The sequence below is a fragment of the Pan troglodytes genome, chromosome 10, assembly GCF_028858775.2.
Source record: "Pan troglodytes isolate AG18354 chromosome 10, NHGRI_mPanTro3-v2.0_pri, whole genome shotgun sequence".
NCBI classification, from domain to species: Eukaryota; Metazoa; Chordata; class Mammalia; order Primates; family Hominidae; genus Pan; species Pan troglodytes.
The window spans coordinates 17,108,640-17,122,897 of record NC_072408.2 but is presented as its reverse complement, the minus strand read 5'-3'; the positions used below and the strand labels follow the sequence as shown (position 1 = coordinate 17,122,897).

Here is a 14,258-nt window from a genome sequence, read left to right as displayed (position 1 = left end):
TAATTAGTGTTTCAATATCTTGAGGCCTGGGAACAGCATGTGTTTTTCAAGGCTGGGAGCTTTGATGTAGTCACTCAGCTGACCCAGACACACTCCACTGCCCCTCTGTAAGAGAAGAATGACAATTTGTTTCTCTACAGAGAAAGTGAGAAAAGCCAAATATTCTCCTTAGAGATATTCTCATTAGAATGTTACAGATCTCAAACTGTTCTGTCAGAACTGTTTCTTGCCGTGCAGCAAAGAAGGGGTGCTTGAGGCAGAGCAGGAGGAACATGAGGGAATTCCCATGATCCTCGGGGTAGAGGATGCTCTGAATGTTTCAGAAAAGAGTCAGGTTGTCTTCTTTACATCTATCTAAGGCTAGCTAATCTGCCTGGAGACATTGGTTCTAGTTTATTCTCAGCCACATTAGATATTAAGCAGAGAGACACACATTAAGACAGAAAGAGCTGTGCCACACACCTGGCTGCTATTATAGAAAATTCAAACGTGTGTGTGTGTGTGAGAGAGAGAGAGAGAGAGAGACAGAGAGAGAGAGACATGGTGTTGGTAATGGGGCATGGAGAAGAAACTGATAGCTACTTAGCTACTTAACGTGAGTATGAATGGGAGTGCCCTCTTCTGGCATGGTTGGGAAAGTTCCTAACAGAACAACAACCCTGGGATAATCCTGCAGACAGCAAGGAATACACAGGACAAGATTTTAAAAAGATAACTACCGGAAGTTAATACATCTGTGGTAATTTGTTACAGCAGCAATATGTAGTTAATACAGAACCCAGGAAAATATGGGGGGAGCGCTATATATGAGTGACGAAATTAAGGAATCTCCTCTAAAGCTTTCCTTTGGGGAGAGGCAGAAGATTAGATAACTGTACTTAGGGGAAGGATTGGGTATGAGTTTTGTGGTTTCAGATGAGTGGGGAGTGATCTAAAACTTCCAAGGTTCATATCTGTGTGGAGATTATCTTAGTCAAAGGTGTCCAGCGTGAGGTGCACTCACCCCACAGCTGTGAAGCAGATGCAGAAAGGCAATGTAAAAACTTTCTCTTTAGGAACGCTGTGCATGATCTCTAAACACCTAAATATACATATGTTACTTGTTCATGTTTTTTGTTTTTTTTTTCAAATTGATGAAATAATCAAAAAAATGTTTGGAGGCTCTAAGTCATATATCAATAAAACTCCACTATCAAAAATATTGAAACAAATAATAAATCTATGCTTATGTTTACTATTCTAGGTGAATTAAGAAAAGGCAGAGACCATTGACATGAGGACCAGTTTAAATAGATGATTACAAAAATAAGAAATTAAGAATGGTTTTCTATCTCTGTTCTGGTCCGTGTCCGGAGTTGGTTCCTGCCGGTGGGTTCCTGGTCTCGCTGACTTCAAGAATGAAGCCGCGGACCTTTGCGGTGAGCGTTACACCTCTTAAAGATGGCATGGACCCAAAGACTGAGTGGTAGCAAGGTTTATTGTGAAGAGCAAGACGACAAACCTTCCACAGCATGGAAGGGGTCCCAAGCAGGTTGCTGCTGCTGGCTGGGGTGGCTAGCTTTTATTTCCTTACTGTCCCCTTCCATGTTCCGTTTCTGTCGTATCAGCCTGACCTTTTTTCAATCCTCACCGCAATTGGCTACTTTTAGAATCCTGCTGATTGGTGCGTTTTACAGAGCACTGATTGGTGCATTTTACGTGGCACTGATTGGTGCGTTTTACAATCCTCTTGTAAGACAGGAAAGTTCCCTGAGTCCCCACTCGATTCAGGAAGTCTGGCTGGCCTCACGTCTCATGACTTTCACCAGATTTTGCAAAAACTGGGTTTTCATCCTCATTTCCTTAATTCTTTCACATACCTTAAAGCTTCCTAACAAAGTATTAACTTCTCACTATCCATGAAATGATGCTTAGCTTGAACAATGATGAAGAATGTCACCTGATTCCTAATTATTTCTAAGAGAAGATTGATAACACTTCTCACATACTTTCTATTATTATGATCCAAAAAGCTATATCATCTATCATTATTAGTGTATGATCATATTAATTTAGACATTTCTTTATATACTTTTCTCCCTTAAAAACTTAGAGCATTTCTGTAGCTTATTTTATCAGTTACACTATTTAAAAACTCACTTTGTTGCAGTCATTTACCAAATTCTCCTTATTTCTTCATTATTTTTTCAACTATCTTAAATCTTATTGATCTCTACTCCTATCATGATTATCACGTGATTTCGACATTCAGGTAGGTGATAATTCCAATACTATGGGCTCTCAGTTCTTGAATTTGCCTCCAATAACCTTACCCACACTCAGAAATCAGTTGCTCACACACAAAAATCAGTCACCCACTAGATGATCCTAGTTTAGAGCTAGGCTATTCACCGTAGTAATCACTAGGCATATATTTGCTATTTAAACTTAAATTAATTAAAATTAAATTAAATTTAAAATTTTTTTCCTAGGTCACACTAGTCATACTTCAGGTACTTAACAGCCACAGGTGGCATTGGCTATGCAATTGGACAGTGCAGGTAAATAACATTTCCATTATTAGCAACATGGCTATTGAACAGCACTGCACTAGAGTGCAGACAATTTCATTTCCAATATGAGAAATTCTTCCATGATCTGTTTCAGATATTTCACTCTCTGATCTCCACCTCCTATGTTTCCAGCCCACTCTCTCTGGGTATTCTACACTCTACAGCATTTCAGTGCCCACTGAGATAGCAACTTCACTGACCATGCCAACTTCTCATTGTTGTCAATCCCTCATGTCTCATTTCCTATTATATCCAGCATGCACCACTTACCAGGGCCAATTATAAAAATCGTTTTCTTACCCACAGCTACAACTTCCTTGCTTACCTCTTCATTCATCATAAGCATCTAGAAAATGCAGCTTGTTTAAATCCAACCCTACCTACTCTGTGCATACATTCAAGTAGCTGAATGTGATCATATTAACTGGTTTTATCTTACGTTTTTGAAATGTAACTTCTCAGCACTCTTACTAATCAATCTGTTCTGCAAATCTCCTAAAAGATTATTCCCAATCTCTTTTTCTTTCTCAAACTCTCAAATTTCTTTCTGTCTTCTCTTTCTACAAACTCAACGGATAACCTGGCTTTTCCATTAACATTATCTTAAGAAAAAAAAGAAATTCAGAAAGAAGTTTTCTCTGTTTCACTAGTCAAATATACCAAAACATCTACATCAGTATATGAGGTAGTATTCTTTTCAACAGTGGTTGAATTATACTACCTCATCTAAGATCAATCTCCATCTGTATATTAAAATCCATCCACCTATCTCCTTAAAGATTTCAAGCTTGTAATTTTCCTTCTTTTTCTCTTTCTATCAATTTTTCCATTTTTTTCATCTCTACTTGTTCACTTATGTTCACTTCCAAAGATGATATAATATCTCCTATGTTAAAACAAGCAGAAGCCATCTTTTGTTCACCGTAACACCATACACATGATCACTCCATTTCTCTAATTTTCTTAACAACAAATGGGTTCAAAAATTTCTCTATGATCTTTCCAAACCTATTCTAATTAGGCTTTTTCCTTCACTATTTCTTTTTTTTCTTTTTTTATTTTTATTCTTTCTTTTTTTTTTATTGAGACAGAGTCTAGCTCTGTCGCCCAGGCTGGAGTGCAGTGGCGCGATCTCGGCTCACTGCAAGCTCCGCCTCCCAGGTTCATGCCATTCCCCTGCCTCAGCCTCCAGAGTAGCTGGGACTACAGGCGCCCGCCACCACGCCCGGCTAATTTTTTGTATTTTCAGTAGAGACGGGGTTTCACCGTGTTAGCCAGGATGGTCTCGATCTCCTGACCTCGTGATCTGTCCCCCTCGGCCTCCCAAAGTGCTGAGATTACAGGCGTGAGCCAGCACGCCTGGCCCTTCCTTCACTATTTCTAAAAAACACTCCTGCTAAAGTCAACATTACCTCAGTATAAACACATCCAATGGCTAGTTCTCAGGATTCATCTTACACATCGTATAAACAGAATTTTAAATAACTGATTATTCACTTTTCGTGACAAACTTTCTTCTCCAAAATGCTTTGTTCCCTAGGACACCATTCTCTTGGTTTTCCTTTTGCTTCACTCACAACCCAATCCTCCCTCAGATTAACTGATTCCTCTTTAAATTAATTTAAGATGTTGTTGTGTCCTAGAGTTCAATTCTTGGTCTTCTTAAAAAACAAAAAACAAACAAAAAAAAAACTTATCCTGGAATGAACTAAATTGAATAGTACCCAGAGAATGGCCAGAATGGGAATTAATTTCTTATAGATTCGTGCCTTGAGATAACAGCCATACATTGATAATGTCCAAAAATTGTTATCTCCATACCAGTGCTTGATCTACAGGACCACATATCTGAATGGATTCTTGGCATATTCACTTTGATATATTATAGGATTTTTCTAGCTTAACACATCAAAAAATGGGTACCTTTTCCCAATGTGTTTCTTCATCTTAACAAATGTACACTCCATATGTACAGTTTCTCAGCTAAAAACTTGGAATCACCTTGGACAATTCTTGCTGCTCTCACATGAATTAAACCTGTCAGAAAATATTGTTCACCTTGGAAAATATGGAAACACAGTTATTAAATGTGGAAGTATTATTGATTTAGAAGACCTTAAAAGAAATATTGAGTTAACATGACAGAAGGATTCATTCTCACTCTGTTCTTTCTGTTCTCACATTTCATGCCTATTTCAGAGGACACTTTTAAAGTGGGGTTTCAATGGGAAAGTACCCAGAGAATGGCAAGAATGACAATTAATTCCGAATTATTTACAAAAAAGAAATAGGGAAAAGTGAAGATGAAAGCCAGAGGTATCAAAGACTTAAAGGAAACAAAAATAAACTAAAAGCAGAAGGAAAATAAATGGCCACAAGAAGGAGACAGAGGATGAATATAGGATGGAATTTATTTTGAAATGTATTAATATATTTACCCCATCAGGTGAATATACCTGACCAGCATAATAAAATATCCCAATTAAAATGAAGCACTATGAAGACAGACAAATTGATTCAAATCCTGGAGCAACACTTACTTGCCCTGTGGCTTTCGGCAAGTTATTGAACCTCTGTGCTTTATTTTTCTTAATAGTAAATCTGTCATAAATGTAATTCCTGCCACAAATATAACTGATAAAAGCATATAGAAGGAGCAATAAATGGCAGCTGTCATCGTAGAAGCAAGTTTGGATTATTCTGGATCATATTAAAAATGGAAGAAACCTGGGCAATTGTCCAAGCACTGACAGTGAAGCTTAAACAAACCAATCCTCATGAGCACAACCAGGGTCTGCTCGAGCCTGTCCAGAAGAACTCGATTATATCACTTTTCTTCATTCATAACACTTTCCATGATATACAATTATCTTGATCTTTGCTTTCTATGTTTCTTTACTATCTGTGCTGACCACCTTCTACTATAATATAAGCTAAATGCTTGTATAATTCATTAACCATTGGTCCCCAGAAAATAGAATTGTGCCTTGGACATCTGCAGTGATCAGTAAACATATGTTCAAATAAATGATTAATTAATAGTCCCTGCCATGAAGTTTTATAGTAATTTTAATTGGAAAGTACAATAGTAGATATACTTAACATTCTGTGAATCCTTAATTCAAATATACTAGATCATTTCACTTTCTCTTTGATTCAGACAAGAGACAGGGAAATACTGGGTAGAAGAGGGTTGTTCCTACCACACACCGGGGCCTGTCGTGGGGTGGGGGGAGGGGGGAGGGATAGCATCAGGAGATACACCTAATGTAAATGACGAGTTAATGGGTGCAGCACACCAACATGGCACATGTATACATATGTAACAAACCTGCACATTGTGCACATGTACCCTAGAACTTGAAATGTTTTTTATATATATTTATAAAGAAGAGAGTGGTTCCCTGGCACGTGCCCCACCCTTAAGCTGGGAGACTGGCAGCTCCAAATGGGGACAGACATTCCTGTTTTCATGCCACAAAAAGTTGCCTTTTGGCCTGCCATGCCCCCTATTCTGTACCCATATAAACCCTGAACTCCAGGCTCCAGATCAGATGAGCAGACGAGGAGATGAGAAGACAAGCAGATGAAAAGTGGAATGACATGACAGAGAAGGAGAGAAGAGGAGGAACTTCTGAACGCCAAGAGGAGTTTGGCTGGGAGTGGTCAGAGAGTAGTTTGGCCGTTGGATGGCCAAACTCCAGAGGAAGATCACCTTCCCATTTCATCCACCTTCCAGCTCCCCATTCATCCCACTAGGAGCCACTTCCACAACTCAGTAAAACCCCCACATTCATCCTTTGAGTTCATGTGTGACCCGTTTCTTCTGGGATGCTGGACAAGAGCTTGGAATACAGAAAGCTGTCACACTGGCCCTCTGCCCTTGAGAAAAGGCCGAGGAGGCACTGAGCTGGTTAACACTTATGTTGTCTGCAGATGGCAGAGCTAAAAGAACTTTGTAACACTGGGGTTCCAGGCACCCACCCCTAGACACTACAGTGGGGCCACAGCCCAAAGTGCTCACCCCAACTCCTGCACCTGCCCGTCTGCATGCTCTCCCTCCCACAAGGGATTTGAGCTCATGACAGTCAAACAGACAGACACACCCCTGTCACATACCCTGCTAAGAGGGCCAGACCTCTCCCATTTCACCTTAATCACACTATTTCCCTCAATCACACTGGGTGGATTAGATGAGGTTAGATGGTACTGCTTATTTTTTATTTTTTATTTCTTTTTGAGATGGTCTGGCTCTGTCACCCAGGCTGGACTGCAATGGCACAATTTTGGCTCATTGCAACCTCTGCCTCCTGGGCTCAAGTGAACCTTCCACCTCAGCCTCCCAAGTAGCTGGGACTACAGGTGCACACCACCACTCCCGGCTAAGTTTTGTATTTTTTTGGTAGAGGAAGGGTTTCAGCATGTTGCTCAGGCTGGTCTCAAACTCCTGAGCTCAAGCAGTCTTCCTACCTTGGCCTCCCAACGTGTTGGGATTACAGGAGTGAGCTAGCATGCCTGACGCCTGGCATTGCTTTTTACAAGAGGTACATGTATTCGAACTTCCTGACCTTTATTCAGTTGTTTGCCCTGCCTGAAAAACATTGCCTTCTCCTTTCTCCTCTTAGTCAATATTTACATTTTCTTCAAATATTAATGTAAATCTTAATCCAATTCATTGTTATTTATTGTTTAACATTTTACTTACATATGTTTTGTATACATGTGCCTGATCAACTTTGCGGTATGACTGCAGACTGACACATTTTTTCCTTCAGTTTCCCTACTGTTTGTAACAAATGCTCTGCTGTAATTTTGGTCGGATAGTTATTAATTGTTTAGCTTATTAACTTTTTAAAAAAGCTCATTTCACTTTGAAATCCACATGTTTAAGCTTTCTGTAAATGAAGGAGAAAATATTAATTATACTTTTCTATGACAGGAAATCCTACCATTACCAAATTAAACAGTATTTAGTATTTGTGGAAAGCCTGGTAAGTCGAAGGCAAACAGCTTTAGTTTAAAAGTGGTTTATGTTAAAAAGTCTCTGAATAGCTATCACCAGTTGCAAAATACTCACTTCCTTTTGTTTCTGTCTGGAATCATTATAACACCCACAGTGGTCAACATCTTGTTGTCTTTCTCTTTTACACATATTTTACATGTGTAAAATATATACAGGACATCCCTGTATATTGATCAGTCTTAACCACAATGTTACGTATTCCACTAATTTTCATTCTTACTGCATGTACTCCTTGTCATTGTTATTAGTGTCTTTAACTCATTATTCAGCCTTAAACATAGATAATGGAGTCTATGAAAGACTTCATAATGTAGTCGAAAGAATTTAGAAACTGGGTAAATAGTACTACTTTTTACAAGAAGTGTAATGATTAAAAAGTTCCTCAAATTGCCGGGTGAGGTGGCTCACGCCTGTAATCCTAGCACTTGGGGAGGCCGAGGCGGGCGGATCACGAGGTCAGGAGATCGAGACCATCCTGGCTAACACGGTGAAACCCCGTCTCTACTGAAAATACAAAAAATTAGCCGGCCATGGTGGCGGGCGCCTGTAGTCCCAACTACTTGGGAGGCTGAGGCAGGAGAATGGGGTGAACCCGGGAGGCGGAGCTTGCAGTGAGCCGAGATCGCGCCACTGCACTCCAGCCTGGGTGACAGAGCGAGACTCCGTTTTAAAAAAAAAAACTTGCTCAAATTAGTTAAACTTCTCTTCCCATATGCAAAATCGGGATTATAATGTCTGTCATACATATATGCTTCACTCATTCAACAAATATGTATCGGGTAACACAGGAAGTCCTCACTTAACGTCATCAATTAATAGATTCTTAGAAACTGTGACTTAGGTGAAGCAAGGTAGAGCAAAGCCAATTTGATCATAGGCTAATGGATATAAACAAAAGCTAAGTACTTACAGCATATTTCTGGTCACAAAAACATTACCCAACTTGTAAATTTTTTTAAAGAAGTTCACATAGCTAAAATCTAACACTCTGCTTCATAAAGACTAACCTCATGATTTTTCTCCATGAATACTCAGCACCAATTTCAGTGTCTGAAACATAATTAACATTCATTAAATATTTCCTTTAAAACAGACAATTTAGAGTGTTCTTAATCTGTAAAATATTGAATGAATAAAAGGTTTTATTTTAAATTCAATTTCATCAGGAAATTTGGAATAAAGAATTTTTTTAGGCCAGGCGCGGTAGCTAAAGCCTGTAATCCCAGCACTTTGGGAGGCCGAGGCGGGTGGATCACGAGGTCAGGAGATCAAGACCATCCTGACTAACACGGTGAAACCGCGTCTCTACTAAAAATACAAAAAAAATGAGCCAGGCGTGGTGGCGGGCACCTGTACTCCCAGCTACTCGGGAGGCTGAGGCAGGAGAACGGCGTGAACCCAGGAGGCAGAGCTTGCAGTGAGCCAAGATGGCGCCACTGCACTCCAGCCTGGACGACAGAGCAAGACTCAGTCTCAAAAAAAAAAAAAAAAAAAAAGATTTTGTTTAGCTGTATATAGTTTCCTTAGTGAAGAAAAGGAGAAGAGAATAAGATATTCAAGCAAGGTTAAAATATTGAAGCAGAAATAAAATAAGCTAATAACGGGACTTGGAGGGTGATTAAAAGGTAACTAGCAAAGACTCTGGATTTGGGAAAAGGAAAAGAAGCATTTGTGATATCTATCTCTCTTTCCTGCAGTTCTCTGCTTAATTTTTGCTGAGTAACTCAACTTACATTTATAGAATGTGGGGAGGGAGCAAAATTAGAACTCAATGTTATCAAGGGCTAGTTCCTTTGGCCCTGAGAGTCTCTGTCTTCACTCAGCTTGCTTCTAACACCACAAAGTCATGTGAGGGGGGATACACAGAAAGGCAAACGTATATTTTGTGGAACACAGATAAGATATAAGACTCTCAGACTGTGGCTGGAATGATCAAAGATCCAAAAAGCAAGGTTAAATTACAATGAGAAAGAGGAATGAAGCAATGGAAAGTCCAGAGCCTGAGATATAGGAAAGGAATATCTTCAAAGGCGGAGTGTTAACCTACTTCAGGCATTAAATATGCAGTTCTAAGCATTAAAGGATCAAGAACTAATCCTGGCAGATTCCTGGTGGTTTACAAAAATACATGGGACATGTTTTATAATGAAATCAGCTGCTCAAGTCCTAGAGAATGTGGAAACCTCAACAAAGCAATCTAATTGTTATCTTTAATACCATCTTAAAGTTTTTGTTAATAAACAAAAAATGTTTACAATAATTTAAAAATTGTCTCAATGTCCTTGGATCTTACCTTTACATATCTGATTTAATGTAACAAATTAAGTTTTCATATGTACCTGTTTGGTACCTAAGAGAACAGAGTAAAGCTTTATTGGAAAAGTGTCATTTGTACTATAACCTCCACACATTTTCTTTTCTCTCTGTTACTTTGTCACAGTTATTTATTCGATTATTTTTTAGTGTTTCTGTATATTTTAGGTAACAAAACACTGAAGGAAAGCAGTGACCAAAAGAACGTGAAAGACAGGGGTTACTGTGACAGAATAGCCTCAGGACTTGCTGATGAGTAGATGTAGAAAGGAAGGAAGAGAGGGAGGATCAAACCCCATTCCAACCCCAATCTTCCAGAAAAGCCTGAGGATAAATGATGGGAGAGCGAAGAATCCCTTTTAGCTGAAACAGAAGTTATGAGAACAGAAGCAGTGGTAGATGAATGGTAAGTGACTGAATTTACCCAGCTTATGATTGGGAACCCCTGAATATTTTAACTGAGATAAGAAACACAGCAACAAAAATGGTGTTGGGATTTAATGTTTTTTTTAAATTTTTAGTCTTTTCTTAAAATTTGGCATTTATTTCAAATGTGTTTTTTTTTAATTCAGAATTAGTTTTGGTAAAAATATTTGAATCATACTAAGTTTGGCTATCCAAAATCAGGGAATGTCTTTTATACGTGTTATGCTTATTCTTCACCTCATTCTCAAAATAATTTGAAGAGTATAGAGAAAGAAATTTAGAATGAAAGATAATTTTAAGTGAATTGACAAGAAATTCAGAGTGAAGGAGATAGCAGGGGAGAAAAAAAATCTACGGGCTATGCCAAAGGGCATATTAACAAACAAAATATCTGCTACTGCAGCCCACATAATCACTGTATTGAAAAGTCTAACACTCTGCTAAGTAAAGAAAAATAGAATTCAAATTATTTATAAGGTAAATGCCTACTACTTAAAGCTTTGCTAGTCATGGCGATTTAACAAAAATAAAAATCTGCCATAAAACTATGTAAGAGCTACTCTATGGCAAAATAGACAACATCCTCCCCAATATTCCTATAATAAATGCATCAGCTAGCTTTGTATGGCTGTTCTTACAACTACTTTCAGTGCAAGCTAAAATAATGTAAAAGCCCATTTCATAAAGTTAAGTGTGTGCAATACATATTATATTGTGATGAAAAGGTGCTAGGAACCATTCAGTCTCAAATATTCATCTAAGCACCGCTGTACTTGAAATGAAGTGATTTCATCAAATCAAAATTCTTCCATTCCAGGAAACTCACTTTAAAGCACAAACACTACTAAAGAACAATGCAACAAGTCACCAACTCTGTATTATTTTACTTGATTTGATAGTTTTCCTTCAATACCTAAATCTAAGCAACATCAGGCCTGCCTCATGTGGATCCTTCAAATAAAAAAAGTATGAAATATGCAAGAAGTTGTGTAAATTCTAGGTCATAATCAGGAATGATCTCTTCCAACACAAGACTATGAAACAGCTAATTTAGCCCCTATCAGATCCAATTATATTACACTTGCTTCTCACAATGAGATAAACTATATATCTGCTGGTGAGCTATATCCATGAATTTTCAGCAGAAATCTCTCATTTGAGCAATATAATTTAGACTAAGCTAGAGCTAAGATAAAGCATGAACTTTTGTTCTTAGAAAGGATACACATGATGGAATGTCCCTTTATTTAGTGTTGAAGATAAAAAAAAAAGCAGGAAGCAAATACCTTATCTACTCCTTTACCACAAGTTATTATTATTTTTGTGTTTTTGTGTTCAAGGTCCATGTATCTCTGAGCAGCTATGAAGAAGCTTCCTGGAAAACAATAAGCAAAGGAAAACAAATGTGTCCCATCTCACATGGTTCTACCCTACTAAAGACAGGAAGATCATAAACTGACAGATACTGAAATTGTAAGAGTTGGAAACTACATTTTGCAAAGTCATTGAACTCTGAGCTCAGTTGCAGTACTCGGGAAGCCATGCAGGATGAAGATGGATACATCACCTTAAATATTAAAACTCGGAAACCAGCTCTCGTCTCCGGTAAGAATGCTCAGAGCCAATAATTTGGAAATTAATTTAAAAAATGAGTTGATTCAATTCTTTCTTTTTCTACTATTGATAATATATATAGTTTAATTTCTTTTTCTTGAATGATGTTAATGCTCTAAAGCATTTGAGTAGTGTTTTCATAAGCTCATACAGACCTATTTAGATTACAAACATCCAATATATGTGCAGGGAAAATTGCGTTAAGATTCTGAGCGTTTAATGCTCGAGGGCATAGAAGTCAAGGGGATAACGGAAAAGAGTGGAAACTTCATTTTCTATATGTGAGCAAATGAGTGTGATTCTTCATTTGCTGTTTATTAAAGCAATTATTTATGGCATGGGTGAGCATAAAACAAAACAAAACAAAACAAAACAAAAAATACAAACACATCAGGCCTTAACAGCAAGTAATATTTCAGCTTGGAGAGGTAAAGTCCATTGAGGATGAGAATGGATGTGTGGTATAGGGGTGGGCCATGCCTATTGTTGATGATCATCAGGAGAACACAGGTGAGATCTGCCAGCAAAGCTCTTTCTATTACTTGGAGGACCCTGAGAAGGCAGGGGCAGGGGCAGGGGTGAGCCTTCCCCATAGCTACCCCATACTGCCTGCTCCTTGATGTCTTTATTATATGCCTACAGTTGGCCCTGCGTCCTCCTCCTGGTGGCGTGTGATGGCTTTGATTCTGCTGATCCTGTGCATGGGGATGGTTGTCGGGCTGGTGGCTCTGGGGATTTGGTGTAAGTGTTGACTCTGCCAGAAATTTGACTGGAGGAAGGTAATACTGAAGGGTCATGGCATATCCCACTAAGCTTCTCAATGGTCACTATTTGTCTGTTTATCACTTCTACAGTTGTCCTACAGATAGTTGCCAAGAGAATCTCAATAAAGGAGAACACTGACTGTTTCCTTGTGACTAAAATAAGATTTTAAGATTTTAACTAATTAAAAGTTATTTTTAAGAATGTACTACTGGCCTTTAAGACCCTCCTCAGTGTGGATCCAAACTATTTTTAAAAACTTTTTTGTCCCTTTTCCTATCTTGCATATCCTAAGAACCAGCCAAACTGGAGTTTTTCAATTTCATATATAAATTCCATGTTCCCTTGTCTGAAATTTTTCTTATTCTATTCTCTCTACCTAAAATTTTCTGTTTCTCATTTTGTTTACTAAATTATTGTGCATTTCTTCTTTCTGTAATTCTCATGGCCCTCCAATAGCACACTGTAGTCTGTGTAGTTGTTGCTTGTTTGTGTATTTGTTGATTTTTTTTAAAAGATGTTAGAATCTAATATTTATCCTCTTGTATTTCTTTAGTATTTACCTGAATATCACAAGTACTTTAAGCATAACAAGAAATCAGTATGTATTTTTAAATGAATGAATAGTTTGGCATCACAGAAAGAACAGAAAATAAGAGGTCATTCACCTCTATAACTCAGCTGAGAAGCTTGTATTCAAGCAAATGAATACAGGCTCTGGGGATGTTATCGATGTTGGGATTTCTTATTTGTGATTGTCTCCTTCAAACAGTTCATTTATTAACCCTCAGGCGTCAGTTCTGTGTATTTCTTAATTTGTTCTTTATAGCCCCTTCACACTTTTCAACATTCATTTAATCATGTGTATCTAGTAAACTCCTCATATATTGGCAAAGTTAAGGAAATGAAAATTCAATGACAGACCTTTGCATCATTTCTATGGTTCTAATTACAAATTATTATTATTTACTTTTTAAACCTAGCTGTCATGCAGCACAATTACCTACAAGATGAGAATGAAAATCACACAGGAGCTCTGCAACAATTAGCAAAGCGCTTCTGCCAATATGTGGTAAAACAATCAGAACTAAAGGGCACTTTCAGTAAGTATTGTTTTTTTTAACCTCTTCATCTCTCCAACCCCTGGAGCATTTCTCTGATGGCAACTGAAGGGAGTTTGAGATCTGCAGAAAACATTGAATGTGGAGAAAATGTAAGCCCAATTTAGAAAAAATACACCATTCCTGTGCTTGGTTTCTCCACAAGGTCATAAATGCAGCCCCTGTGACACAAACTGGAGATATTATGGAGATAGCTGCTATGGGTTCTTCAGGCACAACTTAACATGGGAAGAGAGTAAGCAGTACTGCACTGACATGAATGCTACTCTCCTGAAGATTGACAACCGGAACATTGTGGTAAGAAGATTCTTATGTCAAATATTTTGGAGGCAAGGGAGAGAAACCTCAAATGTAACACTTGACCTTTTTTGTTTTTTACATTTTTCTTAACATCTTTCAGTTTGTACTAATCTAAGACCCTTATGAAACCTAGTAAGAATTACAGAA

At 38.1% G+C, this 14,258-nt stretch overlaps 2 protein-coding genes across 5 annotated transcripts in view; one reads left to right on the top strand and one right to left on the bottom strand.

The window, feature by feature from the left end:
• Positions 1-14,258, top strand: part of CLEC1B (C-type lectin domain family 1 member B) — a 37,759-nt gene that overhangs the window by 19,892 nt on the left and 3,609 nt on the right. For 2 of the 3 annotated variants that reach the window (XM_063786332.1, XM_063786333.1), the window contains 7 exons: positions 1,244-1,418; positions 2,472-2,540; positions 10,057-10,294; positions 11,655-11,919; positions 12,571-12,669; positions 13,674-13,793; positions 13,957-14,108. In XM_063786332.1, coding sequence (XP_063642402.1) covers positions 11,856-11,919; positions 12,571-12,669; positions 13,674-13,793; positions 13,957-14,108 — 435 coding nt within the window. In that variant the 5' untranslated portion in view covers positions 1,244-1,418; positions 2,472-2,540; positions 10,057-10,294; positions 11,655-11,855. Of the gene's footprint in view, positions 1-1,243; positions 1,419-2,471; positions 2,541-10,056; positions 10,295-11,654; positions 11,920-12,570; positions 12,670-13,673; positions 13,794-13,956; positions 14,109-14,258 lie in introns of those variants that run through there. The other variant, XM_009424821.5, reaches the window with a different exon arrangement.
• CLEC12A (C-type lectin domain family 12 member A) overlaps positions 19-14,258 on the bottom strand; it is a 64,914-nt gene continuing 50,674 nt past the window's right edge. The window contains exon 7 of one of the 2 annotated variants that reach the window (XM_016922961.4): positions 19-105. In XM_016922961.4, the coding sequence (XP_016778450.1) occupies position 105 (1 nt within the window). In that variant the 3' untranslated portion in view covers positions 19-104. Of the gene's footprint in view, positions 106-11,412; positions 11,690-14,258 lie in introns of those variants that run through there. The other variant, XM_009424824.5, reaches the window with a different exon arrangement.